The sequence below is a fragment of the Glossina fuscipes genome, unplaced genomic scaffold (genome assembly GCF_014805625.2).
Source record: "Glossina fuscipes isolate IAEA_lab_2018 unplaced genomic scaffold, Yale_Gfus_2 221, whole genome shotgun sequence".
NCBI lineage: Eukaryota > Metazoa > Arthropoda > Insecta > Diptera > Glossinidae > Glossina > Glossina fuscipes.
The window spans coordinates 1,004,810-1,027,534 of NW_023998564.1; the positions used below are offsets into that span (position 1 = coordinate 1,004,810).

At 35.1% G+C, this 22,725-nt stretch overlaps 1 protein-coding gene across 8 annotated transcripts in view; it reads left to right on the forward strand.

The window, feature by feature from the left end:
• LOC119642291 (GTP-binding protein REM 2) overlaps positions 1 to 22,725 on the forward strand; it is a 58,065-nt gene that overhangs the window by 25,300 nt on the left and 10,040 nt on the right. For all 8 annotated transcript variants that reach the window (XM_038041385.1, XM_038041389.1, XM_038041386.1 and 5 more), the window contains 3 exons: positions 3,011 to 3,149; positions 10,692 to 10,805; positions 16,596 to 16,859. In XM_038041385.1, coding sequence (XP_037897313.1) covers positions 3,011 to 3,149; positions 10,692 to 10,805; positions 16,596 to 16,859 — 517 coding nt within the window. The remainder of the gene's footprint in view (positions 1 to 3,010; positions 3,150 to 10,691; positions 10,806 to 16,595; positions 16,860 to 22,725) is intronic.

Sequence of the window (22,725 nt, forward strand, 5' to 3'; positions counted from 1 at the left end):
CTCCTTAACGTATGTTTGCTAACATATCAGGGAGTTCTATATGTGTTAAGAAGTTACGGTGTTAAGTTAGTTTCTATATTCTTCACCTAATATTAATTAAGATCTTCAAGCGAAAATCTCATTTTGTCTTCAAGAATGCATACGTCTCACCTTAAATTACTAGATGCAATCGCTGGGACTTTCAATACAACATACTCGAATCCACCGCGGCGGTCATACATTGCATAAAGCTATCGTGCAGTCGAACGACTTTCCAAAGCGAAAAACACCTCATGAATTTCTCGCACCTCAGTGTGCTCTCTGTTCCGCCTTATAAACTTTATTTCCTCTGCACTTATAATCAGAATGGCTAGTGTAGGTATCCCAAGGCTTTTAACTAAACAACGAATCAACCAGGAGTGAAACATACATCTTTTTGCAGATGAAAACTCAAATCGATAATTTTTTCAATGAGATGACTTAGCACTCGTACATTGCCCTTGCGTTGCAGCAACTTTTTTTTGAAATAATTTGCCAAAGTTAAGTGGCGGGTATTTAAATACCTGAATGTCGGTGCAACTCAATTTATTTCAGTACGTTCTGGATTCGGCGGCCTTCTAAGAAACGTGTTAAGCAGTGAAATTTGCGAAAAAAGATACCATATTCTGGCAGTTGGTTTTAATATTCTATCTTGAACCGAAATTCCTATTTGACAAGACATTGCATGGTTTCAGGATTTACTCATCCTCATGGTTCAACATTCTCTAACGCAAGATAGGAATTCCATTATTTTTTTCTTTTTGAATAACTTTAAAAACCCAAATTTCAAGTAACTTTAAATGGCATTGTGGTGAACATACCAGGTCGCAGCTACGATGACTGCTCAGTTGGTAAAGGCACAACGCTTATCGATTGGACATACATCCACTAGGCTACGATCTCTTCCTACCTTTTCTACCCTTCTCCACTTATTTCCAAACATAACGGTACAATTTATACAGCCTGGCATTTCTAACACTGCCTTACCTTTGGATTTGACTTTTTCTACCAAATTTTAAACACCATATCGTATGGAGCATTCCGCTTTTTATATTAAAATAGACTTCAAGGGCAAATTTCTTTTAAACTGAGTCAAAATTAAATATGTACAATAATGACTTGCTTTGAGGAACAGACTCTTCAATAGTATTTTCTGTTTTGGAAGTTCATTTAAGATTTCTAAGTTCTCTTGCCTTCTTAAAATCTTGCCTATAGAAATCGTTTCAAAACCGGACTATGCAAACATTCGTAAGAAATATACGCTTAGTGCAATGACGTAAATGAAAATTTGTGTCGGAAATGATTCCTATAATTATTATGTTCAATACAATCTAATTAGCGGAGGTATATGGACATAAAACTGAAGACTTTAATCGGCTGCGCGCGACATTGACAACTCACACTACAGATCGGGCATAACCTCAACCATATGCAACCAGAAAAGTAAAAGTACGACCAGCGATTCATATCTCTCATAGCAAAGCTTTAATTTTTGACTTTGATCAGCATAAAATTCTTATGGTTGGACGTAACCTCAAACTTAGGCAGCTGAATAAGGGTAGGTATAGGAAACTTTAGGTCCCCCGGAATTTCAGATCCCATTCTATTATAATTGGCCAGCGATTGATGCCTCTCAAAGCAAAGCTTTAATTGATTTCGCTCGACACAAAATTGTTACGATCGGATATAACCCAAACCTAAGCTAATCGAGTCTTCGCAGGTATTTTTCGTTTGAAATTTTCTTTGTTTCTTCGCTTGCAAAGATAAGCAAATCAATCAAATTTCACATCGGACGGATGCAATTGAATTCCGTTGATTAAGAATGTCGGCTGACAACATAGTTATATCCGGATGCACATATAAAAACGTAGATCCTTTGTCGACTTTCTACATTTCAATTTAGGAATTTGATAAAGAAACGAACAGACCGTTACATACATCTTTAGAATTTAACGTTGATTATCAAGGAAGTATATACATGTACATAAAAGTATACATACTCTATTCCACTCAACTTTTACGTTCCAAGCATAATGGCAAGAGCAATAAATTTACCGTCTTCACCAATAGGTACAATATCTGCAAACCACAATGTATGCGTGGTGACGGGCGTAAGTACTTACATTTATATATACGTAACACTTTCATGCATGTGTACAAAATCGTCGCACATAGAACACAAACCAGCAACATGTCAACAATAGTTCATAACATCGCAATGTAAGAGTTAGTTAGTAGCTTTAGGTAAATAACCGAGGGATTCATATTCACGGGCCATAATATAAATAGCATGTGAATTAATACTGGTATGTACGGTTCAGGCAACCCTACCTAACCTAACCTAGCTTACCTTAAATTAACTTTACACTTCGCCAGCAAAGTTGAACGTAACGAACAAAAGGAAAAGGAACATCAAAGGTACTTGTCAAGGTAATTTCCTTTTAATTGGTGACCAATAAATGTAATATGATCATTGTGTATTTGTTTGTGTTAATCAGCTTAACTGACATTATTTGATGAAACGATTAAGTCATACTGAAAATGTCATTCAATTTCGTTGCCTGTAAACGCTTTTAATGCTTCCAACTATTGTTCAGAACTGTTTCTCTTCTTTATTATTATTTTTAATATTTTTTTTTTATGGCTAGATTTTCAGAGGTTTTTTGCTCTGTTTGTTACAGATATGAAAAACACAAAATTGTTTTAATCCATCGCTGATTGAAAATGTTACAATGAAAGTGTTTTACGCAGCAGGAACAACAAGAACAATAAAACTCAGAGCTATTACACTCAATTTACATACGTATATATGTATATTTATATATATATATATATGTTTTTATATATACATATATATAAAATATTCATATATATATAATATATATGAATATATATAAATAAGTATGTAATAAATATATATATATAAGTGTGTGTGCATGTATGTATATGTACACATACAGAGGCTGAAAGTATATTTGGCGAATTTTTTCAGGTGCGAAGACGAACACACATGCATCAGCAACAAAATCTACAAGAGTCACGGTCGTATTGCACAAGCGAACCCAGGCTTAGCGAAACGGAAACACCGCCACAAAGGCGCAAACTATCACAGAGAAGACCACAGCAGCACCGTAAGTTTAAATCAATATTTACAATACATTTACGTATACATATATACACAGGAAGGCATAGGCAAGTAATTAACGCACTTCAGTATCAAGTTTATCAATACAAACAAGAAATAAATTATCTTAAGCTTGGGCTAAAACTATTAATACTCACCACTGGGCTCTGACTTATACCTCCCTTGTCTCCTTCTCACTCTTTCTAATATCTCTCACGGTAATTAGTTCTTTCTGGTTTATAACTCCGTTTGTAAGATATATAAATATTTTCAATCGATGTAAGATTTTAAGTCATACAGGTCCATGCATCCTAACTGTCTCTCTTCCGTTCTAACGTTTTCATGATGCGGGCGGTTTCGAAAATTAGGGTACAAAGTTGACTCTTGAATGCATCTAAATTTTAAGGAGTTAGTGGTAGTCGTTAACAGTGTCGACCCAAGCTTATCACAAATTCTTTCTTATGGTATACTCACTCTGAAATAGTGCATAACACAACTGTATCGTTTCTCTGTAAGGTTAATGAGTTTTTCGCTACCAGCAAGTATTTACGTGGCGATGTAAACGTGAAAGCCAAGAAAATTGCTCTTGAGTAATAAAAAAAGATTGAATTATTTAATAAACTTAGTGATCTCATCACATTTTCGTTACTGTACGCTTCGATAAAAGTACAGTTTTTTTATTGCATAATAAAAATGCGATTCAACAACTCAGATGGTGTTCGGCATAGCAGCGACACAAAAAAAGCAAAAAAAAAGTGGACAAAGTCTGGTTTTTAATCTCTAACTTAATTTAGCAGAACATTTTTTATGTAAAGCAATCAAGTTCTAATAATAAAATTGAGTGAGATATTTATTTAAAAAAAAAAATAAGAAGGCATCATTCAGGCACCGATTCTTGGATACTCATCACCTTTACAAGATGTGCGAAAGCAAAAATTTCTCATCACCGGCCACGATGCCTTCAAAATTTCTAATCATCTCTGGCAATTTATTGAACAAATTAGTTCGCAGCAACCACAATAAAACGCTTGTAAGTTGTTAAGAGAAGTTTAACGAAATTTTTAGATTCGGATAGTTTTTAGCATTATAATGACCGAATTATGCTCTTTTAATAGATTTTCTTTGGAATTTAATAGAGAACGGGATTTATTTTTCGAGAAGAATTAATTGTTAAAAGATTTGAGTATTTTTTTTTAAATATGTACGCCGATCGAAACTTTAGTCGATCTTTAAAGAATGCTTATGTAGTTTTTTGAGTCTTACTAGACTTATAGATGATCTCATATCCATTACGACTGCGTCAAAGACAAATTCATAGATTAACCGGAAGACATTAACTTATGCTCGCAAGAAGTGACGGACGTGTTGATTGTATTGGCTTGGCAGATGGGCAGAAGGACTGACGAAACAAAGCAACACATGGCTAGATTTGTAAACGAATAGATTGGCAAATGAACTGAATCAAAAAAACACGATGCAAAGAAACATCGATGGATGGACGAACAGGACGAGCGCGATAGATCGTCCAACGAATGAACAGACTTCAAGGCTGACATATGAAAGGGTAGATGGATTGACGCAAGAATGCTCAGCCGGCAAAGACTTTTTGATAGTTGAAGACACAAAGAGCGGGCTTATGGACGCAATAAGGAGCAATGTGACTAAGACATAGTTGCGCAATGAGTAGCCTGTAGACGAGATCTATGGGTGCTCTGTGGCTAGTCTGTTGATGAGCTGAGAAGCAAAACGGCGAACAAATGTCCTACCGCATGAACAACCAATGTAAGTGGTGAATGAGCGGTTCGCGTGCGGTATACGACAACGAAAGGACCAGATGACTAAGTCATACACAAGTGTTCAAAGGATTGATGTAAATAAGCAAAATCTAATTCTTGTACGCGTTGGTACCACGCGGAGAAATAAGAGCATTTGTTCCCATTGCAAGTCACATGAAGTCACATGCTCTACTTATAGCCCTACTACTTTACTTGAACCTTAAGGACCATTAAAAGTAAAAAAAGTATGTAAATATGTAATTAATTCTTTGTGGAGGAGATTAACAAAAGTGTTCATCTCTAAACAGGAAAACAGAGCGCATTTTAAATAAGCTTCAGCCACAATATAAAGAATATAAATCAAGCTCTGTAGTTGCTTTATGTGGATTCTTTCATTTTCGTTAAAAAAAAAAAAAAAACAAAAAAGGAAAAAACCGACTGCAATTATTGTTTGCAAATTTTGGCCAACATGAAAGCCTCACAATTGCAAACTCAATTACGGTCAATCTCTTGTATACACTCTTGGTTGTGTTGCTTGTAAGTAAGTTATAATATTTTTTTCAAGTACTCATTTGTACGATTCTTTATATGCATAAAATTTAATTTCCTTGAAGTGCTGATAAAAGCACATATGTCCACCGTGTAATGATGTGTGTACTAAATTTAAGTTTCTGTTAAATTTATTATTCAATAACGTCTCCTTCCGTGTGAAAAACACATCGTGTTACGCAGTTGTCCGCAAGCACACAATCTTTTGATGCGTGCATAAGTGGCTTCTTTGTAAGGATCTGCCGAAATATAAATTTTATATGCTTTTTGTTAAAAGCGTTTATACAAAGAAGCGTTAGCACAACACGTGTGCTAAATGGTATCAATTTTTTTAAACATATACCTACAAGCAAACCATTAATGATTTTCCCTTGACTATATTAATTCCGTGGAGGAAAATATTCACGTAGTTCCTACAATTTAAAAACGAATACAAGTACCGTTAAAAATCTAAAGTAAAATCTGATGTTTTGCTTTGAAGTCTTCTCTCATAGATATGAATCTTTGCTTCTAAAGGAGGCTGACAGAATATATAAATAACAGACAATAACAGATAAAATTATTTCAATTCTTTAAAATAATTAAAGCAGCTGATTAATTGCAACGTCCTTAATGGTTTCTCATGACTAATTGATGATGTAAAAACCGATTGAAATGCGAAATACCGAAGCTGACTCGTTGCACAAATTGTACCAAAAAAGTATCTATAAGTATTCTATATCAAATATACTCAATATATATTCAATAGTTCGAATGTGAATATAGGATACTAAGTGTTTAAGCTTACCTAGCAACGCTTGGTTGTCGCTTCAATAATTACGGAGAGGGCAATGGTAATGATGGATTTGCAAAGATGTCCCGAAAAAAGTGAAGGTGAATATTAACGATAAAAAGGACAATAGTGCTGCTAGCACATTATTCTCTTTTGGGACCGACCGATGTTTCACGCCTACGTCACACCAAAGTTGAGGAAATTATAGTTTTGTAACAAATCAATGAATTGTTCAGGAATTTACTTTTTCAATTTAAAATTGTGGACAAAATCGTACGATTGAACATGTGACACCTCATTTAATAAGATCGTAGGAAATTCGCGTTAATGCGACAACAGCTGTTAGACAAAGTTCGACTAAATTTCTTAACTTCCTTGGTGGAAGAGCATTTTTTCCTCTTTATTTGCGGGCATTTCTTTGCCATTTCGTCATTCAAGGCCACTAAAAAAAATATCACGCAGCTTCGCTTTTCAATCTTCCAAAACAAAATTTCTAATTGACAAAATTTTTCCAATACTAAAAGATTCACAATTGGGACTATTACCCCTACAGACACCTTGAAACCACCTATATAACCTAATATCAATGTCAAATATCCCGAAGATATTTAATTTATTCAATTGACTATTATTAATTTTTCACTAATGAGTTTTTCATTTAAACTCTGCGGATATTATGAAATCATAAATTTTTTTTTTTTTTTGTGAGCTGGTAGTACTACACGGCCATATAAAGCTCCGTGTCAATATATTCAACTACTACAAAGTGTTTTCGTAGACATACAAAAGTGTAAAGCAAAGATTTTGCATTAAATTTGTCTACGGAACGAATATTCTGCAGCGGAAATGTTGAGTATGTTATAAAACGACTTTGGTGATGGTGTTATGTCACAAAAAATTATATATGCAATGAAGACTTCAATCGACCGAGTTCCCAACCATCAGCGCTTCGGACGACCATCAACATCCGCTGAAAAACACATTATCAAAATCAGAAAGTTGTGCGAAAGTCGTCGATTGACAATTGGAGAAATTGATGATGCCGGTAAGCATTTAAATCAACCCGAACCAGTTTAAAAGATTTATTATTCGAACGCTTGAAAGTCTCGATTTGTTTGAAAAACCTTCCAGGAAAGCACTAACGTCTCGAGAACACTTCGCCAAAAACTCGATTCATATTATTCCGCAACCGTATTTGTCTGGGCACAGCACTTCGACTCGATTAAAGAGGTAAAAGGCGAATCCAAGAAAGTAGTTAAGCTCATCCCAGGAAATGACATTTCTGACTGCTTCGAAGATTGCAAAAGACAATCACATAAATGCGTTTGGTCGGAAGTGGAGGGCTTTCAAGCAGATGCAGTCGAGATTTAGTAGAACAATTAACGACTTTTCGTTTTTTAAACGATTATTATTATTATTATTGTATAATAGCGGTAGTTAATAACTTTCTAGCTTCTGTTTTCTAAAAATGTAGCCTACCATCTTAGTTGCTGCCGCTCATCTTATTGGAGGAATGCTGATGTATCTAAAAAATAGATCTACGTGATCCATGTTCAGTAAGATAGATTTCTATGTCAATTTATTAATTTTGCCGGTGAAATATTAAAAATTACACTTCTTTGTCTTATAAAGATTTAGGTTTCGTAGAAACCGTTATACGAAAGAGGATTCAATAACTTTTCCCAGCCAAATCAAATTTTTCATACCAATTTAGAATGAGAAGATACTATCGCAGAGCGAATTTTGTTGACAAATTTTAAAAATTTCAATTATTTTCTATATAACTTTAACTTTTTTAAGCTTTTTTTATATAAGTCACAGCTCACAGTTGTTAATCAAGAACAAATACTCGAAAAAATTTGAATTCGTTTACGCTCCACTAAGCTCCACTATTAATGCGTATAAACAATAAATTTTTCTACATTTTTGCTAAAACATCGTTCACACGCCATAAATATTCTATCGACAGTGACGTTAAATAATTGCAGTTGTCCTAAAACTTTTATGGAGAAAATCATCAGCAATTTAGTTAAACTAACAAATGCATGTTGACTTTCTCTAACTCAGGATTAGCCCAGATATACATATAATTATCTCTCTTGTTTGAAAATAAAATTATAGCTTCAAACATTTTAAATTAAAAGCGGTTTACTTGGAAAACTGAAATTTGTGAAAAGTTTCTAGGTAACAATAACAATCCTATGGAATGATTTGCGTTATATAGGAGCGTAAGTAAATACACAAGCATTTGAATGTCACAATTGCAGTTCATTGAACGTTAAAGTTACCACTAGTTGTAGTCACATTTATACAGAAGAAACAGAAATAATAAGATAAACTAAAGATTAACTAATACTTGAAAAAAATCATACGTTGACAGCTGTAGATGGATACTGAATTGACATTTGTTTTAGCGTCAGTTGGAAAAGTGAATGAGACTTTTCAATTAACTTGTTTTAACACATGTGATAATGAAGGAATATTGATTGATTGATTTATTAAAACATTTACAGCACCACATATAGACATTTACATGGATATGTAGAAACCAGTGTACGTGTATTGACTAAGTCACTGTAGTGAGATGCTGTCGACATACATTTATTGATTTTTTTTTCTTTCATTTTTTAAAGTAAGTATTGATTTAACTAAAAATAGGTCAAATTCACGAAAACTAACGTCTGAAATATTACCGTAAGTTATTTTGCTGTTGTTTTATACAAATGCGAGAGACTCAAAGAAATGAAAGTCAATCATTATCACGCTTTTCAAGTAAATATTTCAATTAATTTTATTTACGTGTTGATGGCACAATAATAGAATTGAAGTCATTCCCTTGCAAATTAAATTAACTCCGCCATAACACTAAGGAAAAGAAAGATTGGCCCACTCCAATTTCGGAGGTTATAAGCTTAATAAAGTATTTAATTATTAGCAAGAAAAAAGAAAATACCCTTCCGGAAGAAGATACGGGAAGTGCTTCGATCAAATAATATACATAGATGCCTGCCTGTATTTTGATCATTTTTTCGCTTGAAAAAGGCATTTATTGAGAAAAATTGATACAATACATATTAATTAAAATACTTTCCACCATTTTATACATTTTTTATCCATCTTTCTGGCAACATGGCTACACCATGTCGAAAGAACTTATCTTGGCTTGACAGCGATCCAATCATGGACATATTTTCGAGTTTCAACAACATTTCGAATCGTGTGCCAGCCAAGCCACGCTTCATCGATAAAAGCAAACTGTACTCAGAAGGTACTGTGCCTCATGAATACGCTGGGTGTGGCAGAACTTCACATTCTATTTGCAATAGTATATCCTTGACGGTATCGCCGTTCTTTTGTGCAACAATACATTAGTCAATTTATTCAATTGATGTCGATAGAAGTTTACAGTAACAGCTTCATTTGGTTTTAAGCAGCTCGCAATACACTACAGCTTACCGATCTCAACTATTGCACCGCAAAACTTTATGGAATTTATGGACTGACCCATGACTTTTTATGCTTGGAATTGTCGCTGCACATCCACTTTTCATTTCAGGCCTAGTTTTTAACATATTATCGTGAAAATTTGTCCTTACTAAATCAACCATAACGAATTTGGATACATAAATCTATTTTTTAGACTGAAACCTATATAAAAACTCTCATGAAAGCAAGCGCTTCATTAATTAATATAGTTTTTGGACAATCTGTTCGTCGAAGGCTTATAAGTAAAACCTATTAAATAGAAGTATAAAGTTCGGGAGGGCCCATTTAACCATACAATAGACAGTTTTAATCAACGGTAGGTTGCGGTTTAATGAAACGACTTTTGTCCATCTGTTAGTCGCACCTTCGTTCATTTTAACGCGAGCTGACGCTACTTTGTTTTTATTATATTATAAAAACAAAACAAAAAATTCGATCGATTTGAAATTCATGTTCACTCGTCCGCCAATCTGTTCGCTGACTTAAAGATCCGTGTACCTATTACTCTTTCTTTTGCCAAAATCGGAGAAAATGCTTGGTCGCCATTAGATTATGAGCCGATGTGCAGCTTATCTAAAAGTCGGGGAGCTTAATATATAAGAAGAAGAGTGATCCTTTCACAACGTCTCCCTATATATTTTAAATATGCTTTCTTTAATAACTTGCGACCGGAATTTGTAGTTTATAACCAGTATATTTACTAGAATCAATTCAAAGATATGCACAAACAATTCACAAACAATTAGGCAATTTTCGTACATCGTGGGAATCGAAGAGCCGTTTCAAGCTCGAGTATATCTTTTTAGACATTATTTTTAGTTTCTCTAGCCTATGCGTGACACTATTATTTCGTTTCTTGGATAAAATTCATTTCGCTCGTAGCTTTTTAGCAAAGCATTTAAACGAAAATAATAAAAATACAAAAAACAGAATTTTTAATTAATAATTTTTCACTTTTCGCTTACAGCGCATCGCAAATCAAATGCATTTCTAGATGTACCCACCTCGAATGTACATCATTTACGTGTCGGTGATGACGAGGATCTGGATCGTCTGAGGACATTTAGTGCCTCCAAAGGAGGTGAGCTTATAAAAAATTTGTACTTAAAGAAATAAATAAAAATATTTAACATAATTTTCATCAAAATAAACATTAAATATTAATATATTAAATTTGAATGAACTTTATACACTCCACCATCAGTTCTGGTACAAAGGTATATTAAACTTTTACAAATGTGTGCAGCAACCAGAAGAGCTTGGGATACACCCATCTTTTATTATACTGATCGATTCGCAATTATTTTCTGAATCGAACTTAGTTTGTCCGTCCGGTTGTCCTTCTTGTTTTTTCATGTCACAGGTCGCCATTTTTGAGATATTTTTATCAAATGTTTCTTTCGAAGAACATATGCCATTGCAAATGGTTCCGGTGGGACAATTTTTCCAAGCACTTCCCATATAACGTCTTATCTTGAGAAATCGTTGTATGAATAACTGTGGGGTGGTCGAACATATTTACCCACAAGTTCAGAATCACTCGCTGAATCCACTTAAACGTCGCATTTTTTGTGCTGTTCAAAATGCTTCGGATCGAATCACTTTTTTGACCACTTCGCCAATAATGCCTAATTTAAAAAAGTCGTTGAATGGATAACTATAAGGTAGACTAAGGTGTTTATTGAGCAACCACGGCGCAGAGTAGGGTTTTTAATTTTGTTTACTTATTATTTTCAATATTTTTTGTAAAAAATATAAATTTTATAAATTTTAACTTATTTATGGCAAGCTTGTTAAATTCTTTGCAAATATTCCAATGAAACCGATGCTAATGAAAAGTTTTTCTCAGTATTCATGGCGTTGTATGTCCCATTTCAATTGTATCACAACAATTTTTATAAAATGCTCATTCTGCCTGCCCCCAATTCCCCCTCTGTAACCACCAGGTACATCGAACTAATCGCCATAAAATTATTTTTATAGTGAAAAGTGTATTTTATTCTGTTGTAGAAAAACTTCAGAAAAAAGTCCGAACTAAACGCACACGAAACATATTTATGAAACAATGTAATATTTTACTGATAACATGTACATTATGCTTCTATGATTTAATAAATATAACCTTAAAGTTTTAAAATGAAATGTTGCAGTAAAAATGAAATATTTCCCTTTATTACGTTTCTAAGTTGATTCTGAGCCATTGAACATTCACAACTCTACAAATCGAAAGAAAATTCCAAGAATATTTACGTGCAGCAGTTATTACAGTTTGCTTTGATAAATTGTTACAACGTGTTCAATATTAAAGAAGCTTTGTTTTCCTCACTTGAGTTGTAAGATTTGCAAAAAATTAATTGATGTAAAGTTAGCTTCTTATATTAGTTTGGGGAAAAAGAAATCCATTATTTTTTCGGTAGATGGCTGCACTGATAGATTTCTCGTAAAGTATCGATCAAACAATTTCAGATTTATGCTCGTTGGAAAGGTGACATTTCGCAGTAAAAAAAATTCTTTTGCTGCTTTTTGTTTGGTGCATTCAGTTGTGAGTTACAGCGTGTTAAAAATGGAAGTGAACAAAGAGAAAATTCGGTACATTTGACAGTTTTTCTTTGACAAAGGCGAAAATGCAAGCCAGGCGGAATTTTTGATGTTAAAGGTGCACCTCGCACAGGTAGGCCGGTCGTCGAAAATGTCGATAAAATCGGAGAAATGATCGAAGTTGACCGGCATGTTAGCAGTCGTAACATCGCCCAGGAGCTAAAACTCGACCATAAAACAGTTTTAAACCATTTACACAAAGCTGGATTCAAAAAGAAGCTCGATGTTTGGGTGCCACACCAATTAACAGAAAAAAACATGATGGATCGAATTTCCATCTGCGAAGCCTTGGCCAAACGGAATGAGATAGACCCATTTCTTAAACGGATGGTGACTGGAGATGAGAAATGGATCACATACGATAACCCTGTGCGAAAACGATCGTGGTCAAAGAGCGGTGAAGCACCTCAAACTGCCAGGAAGGTTTTGCTATGCATTTGGTGGTACTGGAAGGGGATTATTTATTATGAGTTGCTTCCATATGGCCAAACGCTAAATTCTGATCTCTACTGTCAACAACTGGACCGCCTGAAGATAGCGATTGACCAGAAATGGCCAGAATTGGCCAACAGGAGAGGTGTCGTGTTCCACCAGGACAACGCTTTGCCACACACATCTACAGTGACTCGCCAGAAACTTCGGGAGCTTGGTTGGGAAGTTTTAATGCATCCGCCATACCAACGGTGCGTATTTGACCCAAATCGGACAATCCGAAGCATGTTAAATAAAGTCCTGAAGTTCATATAAAAATAATGGATTTCTTTTTCGCCAAGCTAATATTATGTAGAACGATCTGTTGAGAACCGACAAAAAAAATATTTCATAAGCACATTTGCAGCATAAACAAAAAAGTTACTTTATTAATTACCTTATTCAAGTTCAAACAAAGAAATTCGTGTTCACATTGAGCTTTTTTTGCGTAATGAAGTGAATCTTCCGTTATTGATATGCTGAATTGCAGAAGAAGCAACTATACGTCAAGTATTTTCAATTTTGAAGCAAAATTTTTCATAGACTGCTCCAGTCTCGGCCATTGGTTTTGCAAGCATCGCTGACTCGGATAATGGGCGCAAGCTAGTAGTAATAGTGTTCATATATTGTTAAAGTGAAACATTCCCGGATTGCTCATAGGTGGAAATCACTTTATGGACTTATTTCTAAATGAAGCGCTACTTGTTGAGACTTCCTTATCTCCACTTCCTTATCTCGAAATTAGTTACTGTGGTGGGTGAAGATATAACACAGGTCTGCAAAGCTATTGGAGAGGCAAAGAGATAACGGCGTAATTGGATGCCTGATGTTACTGGGTCATATTTGAAATCCCTGCGGGAAAACTGGGATGGCACTTCAGCATGTATAAATAATCCAAAGGCGAAGGGGAAAAATGCAAAAGTGGCGTACTGCTCACAATCCTAAAACCGGATTCCACAAGGGGTAGGAGGAGTATTTGGACCATACGAAAACTTAAGTCTAGTCGCTCTAAGTGATGCAGGCTGGTCGTGCAAACAGGGAAACGTAAGTTGTCACTTGCTTATAACTCTTAGACCAATGGATTTCCTATGGATAAGTTTACTCGACAAAAGCACATATTAAATTCCTGAAGTTATCTCTCCGCTGGCTTAGACGTATGAATGTTAATAAAAATTTCAAATTATTTACATACGAATTGGTAAATAATAAGCTCTGAATATTTGCGAATACAGATTTATTTCGACAAGTAAAACAGCTCTATCAAACGCGCCCGAAATAAAATAGGATGAAATTATTGGTAATAATAAGCTCGGTCGCTGCACTAATGGCCTTTGTATTTATCTTGAAACAAGCAAAAGGCCAATAGCCAAAAGAAACTCGGAAATAATCTTACAACAGGTAATGACGTTGTCATAGGTTCGTTTTATGATAGCTTGTGCTATGTTATAATTATCTTATTTATTTATTATTATAGTTTTCTGCTCAACGAGATATTAATCTTTCAAGCGAAACTGCAAATAATTACACAATTCCGTTGGTAACACATTCTAGCAAAAAAAAAAAATATGAGGAACCACGGAAGTATCTGTTCTTCGTTTTAATAAAATTGTGGAAAACCTTTAGCGCACTAAAAGCAAAAACATACTCACAAAAGAATCATAACAGTTATGAAAATACATCAATTTATAAAAAATTGGAAAAAAAAGAACAACAAAAATTTCTATAGGGCTTAGGTGGAACGCTCATGAGCTGTCTGTTTCTGTTTAGCTTTACAAGCTCATGTAAACGAAAGATGCCATGTAAGTGTAAATACACCATTAAACGATTTTTACCAAAATACACTGCTCTCTACCGGTCACACAGAAATATATGTCTGCACGCCTTTAAACATTTAAACTTTAACTTTGGGTGGCCTTGGACTTTAAACGTGGCTGACCTGGGATTTCCTTGATAAAGGAATCTTATAATCAGCGTGGGGTGTGATATATAGTTCTAAGATTTACAAATATTTGATACACTTGATAAGCTCGATGGCTAATACTCTGGAAAACACACTTTTCCTCCTAGATGTCAAATCAACGGCTTGAAATAAGCTAGAATTTTAAGTGAATTTTCTATTAATTACCATCTTTTCTTGCAAAGAACTTATGTGAGTGAAAAAAACGGATCAACATCATAATTTCTAAACTATCCATTAAGATATATTGAAATTTAAATGTTCCTTTAAAGTTACCTCAATCATCCATTTATTGAGAACGGACTCATATATGTTGCAAACATAATATAGGACTGTACTACAACGTTCACTGGTGAGTATCATTAGAAAAAATTACAGAAAACAGTGAACGGTTTATGCCAAACGTTTGTGCTACGGCAACTATAAAGAAAGTAAATGAAAAATAGAAATACTCCGCAATAAATTCTTTACTGTACAATTAGTCGCAAGGCAGAGTTAGAAAGGTGTGTTTTGTTAAAATCTGACAAGGAGTGTTGACTGAAAGAAAGTAAAGAAATTTTTAAGGGAAGACTATGGTTTGGCATCAAACAAAACGCGTTTTATTGCATATATTAAGACTAAATGCGCGATAAGAAATGAAACCTTTTAGAAAGGAAATGAACAAAGTAGAAAAATAAAACGTTGTTACTTTGCACTGTCAATCATTATATCAGAATGCATAATTTCATTCAAAAAATCAAACACATTTTTTTCATGCTATGTTGCGGTACAGGATACAGGGTCTTTTAAGTTTGTGCGAATGAATATAACGACTTGAGATAGACCAACCTTTTATTACTAATTAATTTAGCAGTGATGTCAACTCCGAAAGATAAAATTCGTCAATTTTCCCGAGTTTTTTAAAAGAATTTCATGAACTTTGTGAAAGATTACATCGTTAAAATTTTCAAAGCGGAAACCAGCAAACGATTTGCTCCCGATGCTGATTTTGATAAAGCACCTTCATTCTAAATAGCACGAAATCCTTCCCAAGCCGACAAAACGTTATCGGCTTGTCCGAAATTTCATCGAAAATTTGGCAATGTTTTTGTTTTTTTTAATTATCTATGGATTATCACTTATTGAATCCTCTGTAGTATGGTGAAATTACCATTTTTGCGATTACCAAAGTTACATGATCTAAAACATTTGGTTAAGGAAAAATTCATGAATTTTTACAATTACCTAATATTTAAACTCAAATATTTCCTTATCATTCTTGTTGAGGTTAACGATGAAAATCAAAAAACTCGGGTTAGAGGTTTACCCACGATTATTAAGAAGATCATAGATGTCAAAAATAGAGCGAAGGAGGTGGAGTGAAGAATGGATCTTCATTCCATATTTGTAATTAAATATCATATACACGTTTGTAATGGATATTAGGCGCTCTAACGCAACATTCAATTTGTTCATACCGCTCAGTCCCACTCACGCCTGTTTGCGGTAGTAATTCTTAAGAAAACTAATACGCAGATAATTGCTTCAGAATACCCACAATACCTAAAAGTCTTAAGTTACGTATATATCAACGAAAGCTATGCAAATATTTTGAAGAATATTGTTCAATGACAAATCGCCACTCTGCTCGCTGTTAATGAAGACTTCCACACTTTTTTCTTCTTTTTTTTTTCTTAGCTGATGGATAAAGTAACATTTGTGTCAATAAAACGACAACTTTCTTATTTTTTGTTCACTTGCTATGTATGCTTGTCTTCTTTAGATGTAGGTACATCACTTTGGATAAATATACTTAGGTTTTTGGATACTATGGCAAATCTGTATGTGTTATCTTTAATTTTGCAGGCATTATAAATCGCGGTGATTCTTTTCGACGCCGTCGTTCACGCAGTAATAGTTTAGCGCCTGTCAGTCCCATACATCCACGAGTGGGTGCTTTAGCTGGTTGTACAGACATCGATGTTAATTCGCACGAACAGCAGCAGGAGCAACAACAGCCAGTTGTTGACGTGTATTGTGTCGAAATGTTGGGTGCAGCCGGAGTCGGTAAACAAGCTTTGGTTTCACAATTTCGTACATCAGATTGCATTAATGCATACGATGGACCTGGTAAGTGCATTCTCTTTTTGAATTTATTTATATCGATATATTTATAGCGATAATTTCAAATACAATGCATTGCTATCCAAACGCGAGTTGAAGTTTTGAGTGTTGGTTACTTTTTCTTTCCGTATACAGCAGCGAAGGGTAACGAGTCTATTCATTTTGTCAAATCGTTCGCAACGCCTGGTAGGAGGCTTCGACAACCATACAAAGTATATATATTCCTGATCAGCATCAAATTCTGGGTATATTTAACCATGGCCATCGGTCCATCTGTCTAATAACTGTTGTAAACAATGTCCTGGCCGCAAAAATGGATCTATCGTCTTCAAATTTGGTAGAAACATTAAAAGTTCTTGCACAGAGTTTAATTTTCAAAATTGCCCAAATCGGTCGAAGGACGTGTTTTATAGTCTCATAATTTCATTTTCTTTTCAAAACTTTTATAACGCGCACTTCTTTGAGGATGAACAACCACAAAAACTATATAAATTCTTGGCCAGTTTCAAATACGGAATGTCCCAAGCAAGTCCGCCTGCGCAGCTGTCTAGTAGTCGTGGCAAGCATTCTACCGTTCGCAAAAATAAAGATATCGCCTACAATCTTACAAAATAATTTAAAAATTACTCAAACTTCTCCCACCTACAAAGCTCCCACGTCTATGTAAGATAAACCGCTAAAACTTTTGTTTTCCATGTTTTTTGCTTATTACTCATAAACTTAAACTCATGCAACGTATATATTTCCACTTTTATTATGAAAATAGAAAAAGTCTACCTCGCCTCGCTGAACATGAAAATTTAGTTCTTTTTCTTTTTTTAGGATCACGCTTATGGATTCAAAAGATTTAATTACGATCTAATATAATTTTGTTATTCGTTCTTTTTATTTCTATGTTATAAAGACTATGAAAGAGCTTGATGATCCCTACGTTACGAAAAGGCTGTACATGTGTTTGGTTAGACCCATACTCGAGTACGCCTCTGTTGTGTGGTCTCCTTCATATAGGTGCTACGTAGATTCAATTGAATCTGTTCAAAAGCAATTCTTGCTGTTTGCCCTTAGAAATTTGGGTTGGGATCCGATTGCCTCTTTTCCTCCGTATGAAAATAGGTTGCTTCTGCTATCCCTACCGTCTCTTGAGAAACATAGATTTGTTCTTGGCGTTTCCTTTCTAATTAAAGTAATAAATGGTGCTATTGACTCGCCTTCATTACTTGGTGAAATTAACTTTAATGTCCCTAACCGCTTCTCTAGGCACTTTATCTTGGTTAAGCTTAACCAGTGTAAATTTAATTATGAGCTGTTCAATCCGCTCAGAGTCGTTTGCAAGAACCTAAATGACGTCTACCACTTATTCTCGTTATCGGACTCTTTAAAGTCCTTTAAAGTAACACTGCTTAATACGCGCGATGTACCTCCGTCGTATTTAAACTACCTTTGACCCTTAAAAAGTCGTTACGTTTCGAAAGTGAATTATTGTCAATTTATTATCGGTTGCCACGCTTATGCATGTTTGCGATGGCTTAGGGGTTCATTTACAATTTGGTCCTGTACCGGTTGTAAGCGTGCTCCTATGCTGATAGTGTACATGCTTTTTTTTCTTTTTCTTTTTTTTTTTCTTCTTATTTGTTTTATTATGCTTATACTCAATTTTATTGTTAATTAATATAAGTTTTGCATTAAGAGCTAATTGAACTCGACTGTTATTTGTTTAGTTGAGTTTCTAGTATAAGTGGAATAAATAAAATAAATAAAAATAAATAAAATAAAAAATTACTAAGATGAAGGGATCTAAAATGATCAAAAAAATATACAGGCTAGCATCAAAACATTGTGTATACATTCAATAATTTTTTTAAAAATGTTCTACATAGCGTATAATGTTTCAAAAATTTTTAATGACTTCTAATTATACATGGGACCCCAAAGAAAAGTTTTTATTAGTTGCTGCTGACAGTTAAAACGCCATAATTCTTGCACCATGATTGGTCGATGACTTTAGTGACGCTAGTATTTTCAAAACAATGGAAAAATCAAAATTTCGCGAATTAATTTAATAGTCTTTCTAATGTCAAAAAATACCGGTTGAACTTAGCATAGGCTTGAGAAGTATCTTAGCAATTCTACCCCATCGAAACTAACAGTTTACTCGTGCGGAGAGAGTAGTGACGCTGCTTGGGCAATTGACCGTCAAATAAGATTCGAAAATCGAAAGGACATCCCTGATATCCCAAGAACATCGAAAGTCGTTGTGTTCACTATTTTCCAGGCAAATTGCAGTCTGAGAGAGCTCGTTTTCCAAATGGCTGTTACGCTTAACACAATGTAGAACAGAAATATCAACACTCACATCGCTGACTACTATCGCAAAATTTCAAATGAAGAATTCTCAATAACTCCAGACAAAGAAGTTGACCAAGTGATGACTTTATTGTGCAATTTGAAGCGTGTTTTGAGGATCATACCGTTGTGTAAAGAAAGCATTAAAATTTTAGAGATACGCCAAAAAGATTGTATCGCTCTTCAAGGAGACTGTGCTGATAACTAAACTCAAAGTTTTTCGTAAGAAAAAGCAAATAGTTTTTACCCACATAGTTTCGAGATGTATTCACAGATATACTATGGACATCTAATTTTCCCAAAAATTATTGAAACTTTAATCCGAACTGAAGTCCGAAATATCCAGAAAGCACATACCCGCCAAACACATTTAAAGAATAGTTTATTACTTGTAGATACCAGAATGAGCCAATGTGGGCCACGTTTAGAATGAAACAATCGAGGTCAACGGTAAAATAATGAGGTAAAATCGGATGTTGTATATTAAATCGCTGAAAATATTCTGGAAAACCTGCAGCGAATTCTTTTGTTTTTCAATATTTTACGATTCTTTTTTATGAATTATTTTAATCAATTTTTCTGATCAATTTTTTTTTTTTTTTGATGTTTCTATGAATTTTTTCATTGTCATAAACTACTAACTTCTCCTTATATTTTTCAAAATTCACTTATATTATTTCGATTATATTCGCATGTAAGTGGAATTCCCCAAATTACGCATAGAGTCAAATTTTTTACACAATTCAGTTCCGTTTTTCAAATTTATTTTTGATAATATACTTAATAAATTAAAATGTGTAAGCACGAAAAATTTTCTTAAATGAAATCTGACGAGATTTTTAAATATTGTTTGTTTTACTTTTGAATTGCTTTTTAAAGCCTGGAAAGGAATCTACTACTTCTCCATTTAGTCGATATCTTTTTTTTTCTCGAACTTGTTTGAATGATATTTTTGGAAACACATCAATCGAGTAAAAAAGTGTTAGGTGTACTCAAAATATTTTTTAAGTATCATATTCGACATTGCAATTTTATTAACTTAAACCTTTATGTCAGATGGTTGTATACAGCATATTTGATGGATGTAAACAGCATATTTGTGGAAGGGAGAGTGAGTAGAAAAAGAATTCCGAGTTGGACAGTCGAAAGTATCGCCAAAAATAAATTGTGAATAATCCCACATTTAAGGAATATAATTGAAAATAAAAAAACTTTGACGTGTTTCTTGAACAAAATATCCACGATTTAGTGATACGGACTGTATCTTAGAAAAGCGAATTTTATAACAACTAGCGTCAGAAGTGAGATCTTGGAAACTAAGAGAAATGGTAAAATTACAAGAACACAATGTGGATCATCTCAAAGAGGAACTGGGAAAAGGAAATCTTCGCACAGTCTTAGCAAAGTAGCAAAGCTGAATTAAAACAAAGACTGGTTGAAGATCTAGAAAAAGACGGACAGGACCCGTCTATACTTGAATTCGAATATAATATCGAGGGAAGGGAGCAAACCGACAACTTGGTAAGAATACAAAATACTGCTACAGCAGGGGAAAATCACAACGAAGAAAAAGGCGAAGATGGTGCAAGTATATCAAACGTTATGCAGTTTATATAACTAATGCAACAACAAACGCAACAGATAGAATCAAAAATTGACGACGGAAAGGATCGAGAAAGTTCAAGAAAATCAACGCATCCTGCAACCACATGTAGACGAAACGTACCAGCAGTTCGAAGGCAAGTTAATCTGCTGGAAAGAAAAGTTGATAATACGATTCGCTGCAGTTATTGACGCGTTGGAAAGGAAATGTGGTAGTAAACATGTGAAGGAGGTAAGCCACTTATCGTTATCTTCGCGCTGCTACAAGCCGAACGAAAGGATCCAAGATTACGCTACCCAAATCGAACGGCTGGCCAATCTCGCCTATATCCGTGTGCCCAACGACGTGCTGGAAACATTAAAAATCGACGCCTTTGTTAAAGGACTTCGTGACGCGAAGCTTACAAAAGTTGTATGGGCGTCACCTGAAACGACGTTTACGGAGACTCTTGGCTTCGCGCTCACACAAGAAGCAGACAGTGTGCTGTAGACGTCAAACATAAAGGTGAGACACACGGAAGTTACCAGCGCCAACGATATCTCGGATGTGGTCTGCGGGGCGCTTCGACAAGTCCTGCGCGAAAATAAGCGAATGCCGGCTTCAAAACCAGGCAAGTGTTATGTCTGCCGAAAACCTGGTCACTTTGCACGGGAATTTCGATCAAAACACAAAAGAACACACTCCACATCACCTACACGGAATTAACGAACAGGCTCAGCATAGCGGGACAACGGCTGACTCAGAAATTTAGTAGTAGGTATTACTCAATCAAAGAGAAGTAACAGCAGCCTAACGATCGATGGGAAGATTCAGGGCTGTAACTACATCATCACACTGGACACTGTGGGTTCTCATTCAATTATTAACAGTACAATAGTCAAAGGAAAATTCGACCCGCAAGCTGGAGCATGGTTTCGGACGGCAACAGGTGAGGAAGCTGCTATTAAGGGTAAAGTTACGAGAAACATTTAGATTAGCGGTGTTTCGATGAAGCATGAATTTCTGGTAGCAGATATAATGGACGAGATAATATTGGGGAAGGATTTTATGGCAAAACACGGCTTTGTACTGGATATTAAAAGGCAAGTGTTACAATACGCAAATGTAACTTTGCCATTGACTGTGGGATACGACAGACAACTCGAAGTGTTACCATTTGCAGTACAACGACAACAGAAGATCTCTCAAAACTCCGAAGGAATAGTGTGGGCCACAGGTACCCAAGAGCTAAGACTAAGCAGGATATGGGTTGTCGAGCCAAATAAAAAATGTACGAAAGACAACATCATCATTGGAAAAGCGGTTGTCTCACCGGTCAACAATCTAATACTAGTATGAGTATTAAACCCGACAAACGTTACAACAAAAGTTCACAACTGGGACATTATAGCGCAATGCCAAAAAGCCGAATATGTGGTAAATCATCAAATCGAAATACCAAAAACGTCCTCAAAGATATCCCCAGAGGCTGAAATTATCATAGAAGGATGGACTAGCAATCCAGATGAGCAGCAGAAAAAATATGCCAAAAAGTTTTTGCTGGAAAATTGCTCCATAGTCAACATTGCAGGCACTGATCCGATTCGGTAACTGCTAGAAGAATTCCACTAGCAAAAGGAGGAGAAGTGGTGGACTTGATCAAAGATATGCAAGAGCGGAAAGCTATCGAGTGGCCCTTAGTGTTCTCCAGTAGTTCTTGTTAAAAAAAAGATGGGTCTACCAGATTTTGTGTGGATTATAGGAAACTGAACGAGTTGACCAAAAAGGGTAGCTACCCTTTGCCGAGGATCGATGACACCTTAGACACATTGTCAGGCTCGCAGTAGTTATCAACCTTAGATTTGAAGTGTGGGTACTGGCAGGTGGATGTTGCCGAGCGCGACAATGAAACGACCGCGTTTTCCGCGACGGCTTTTATCAATTTAC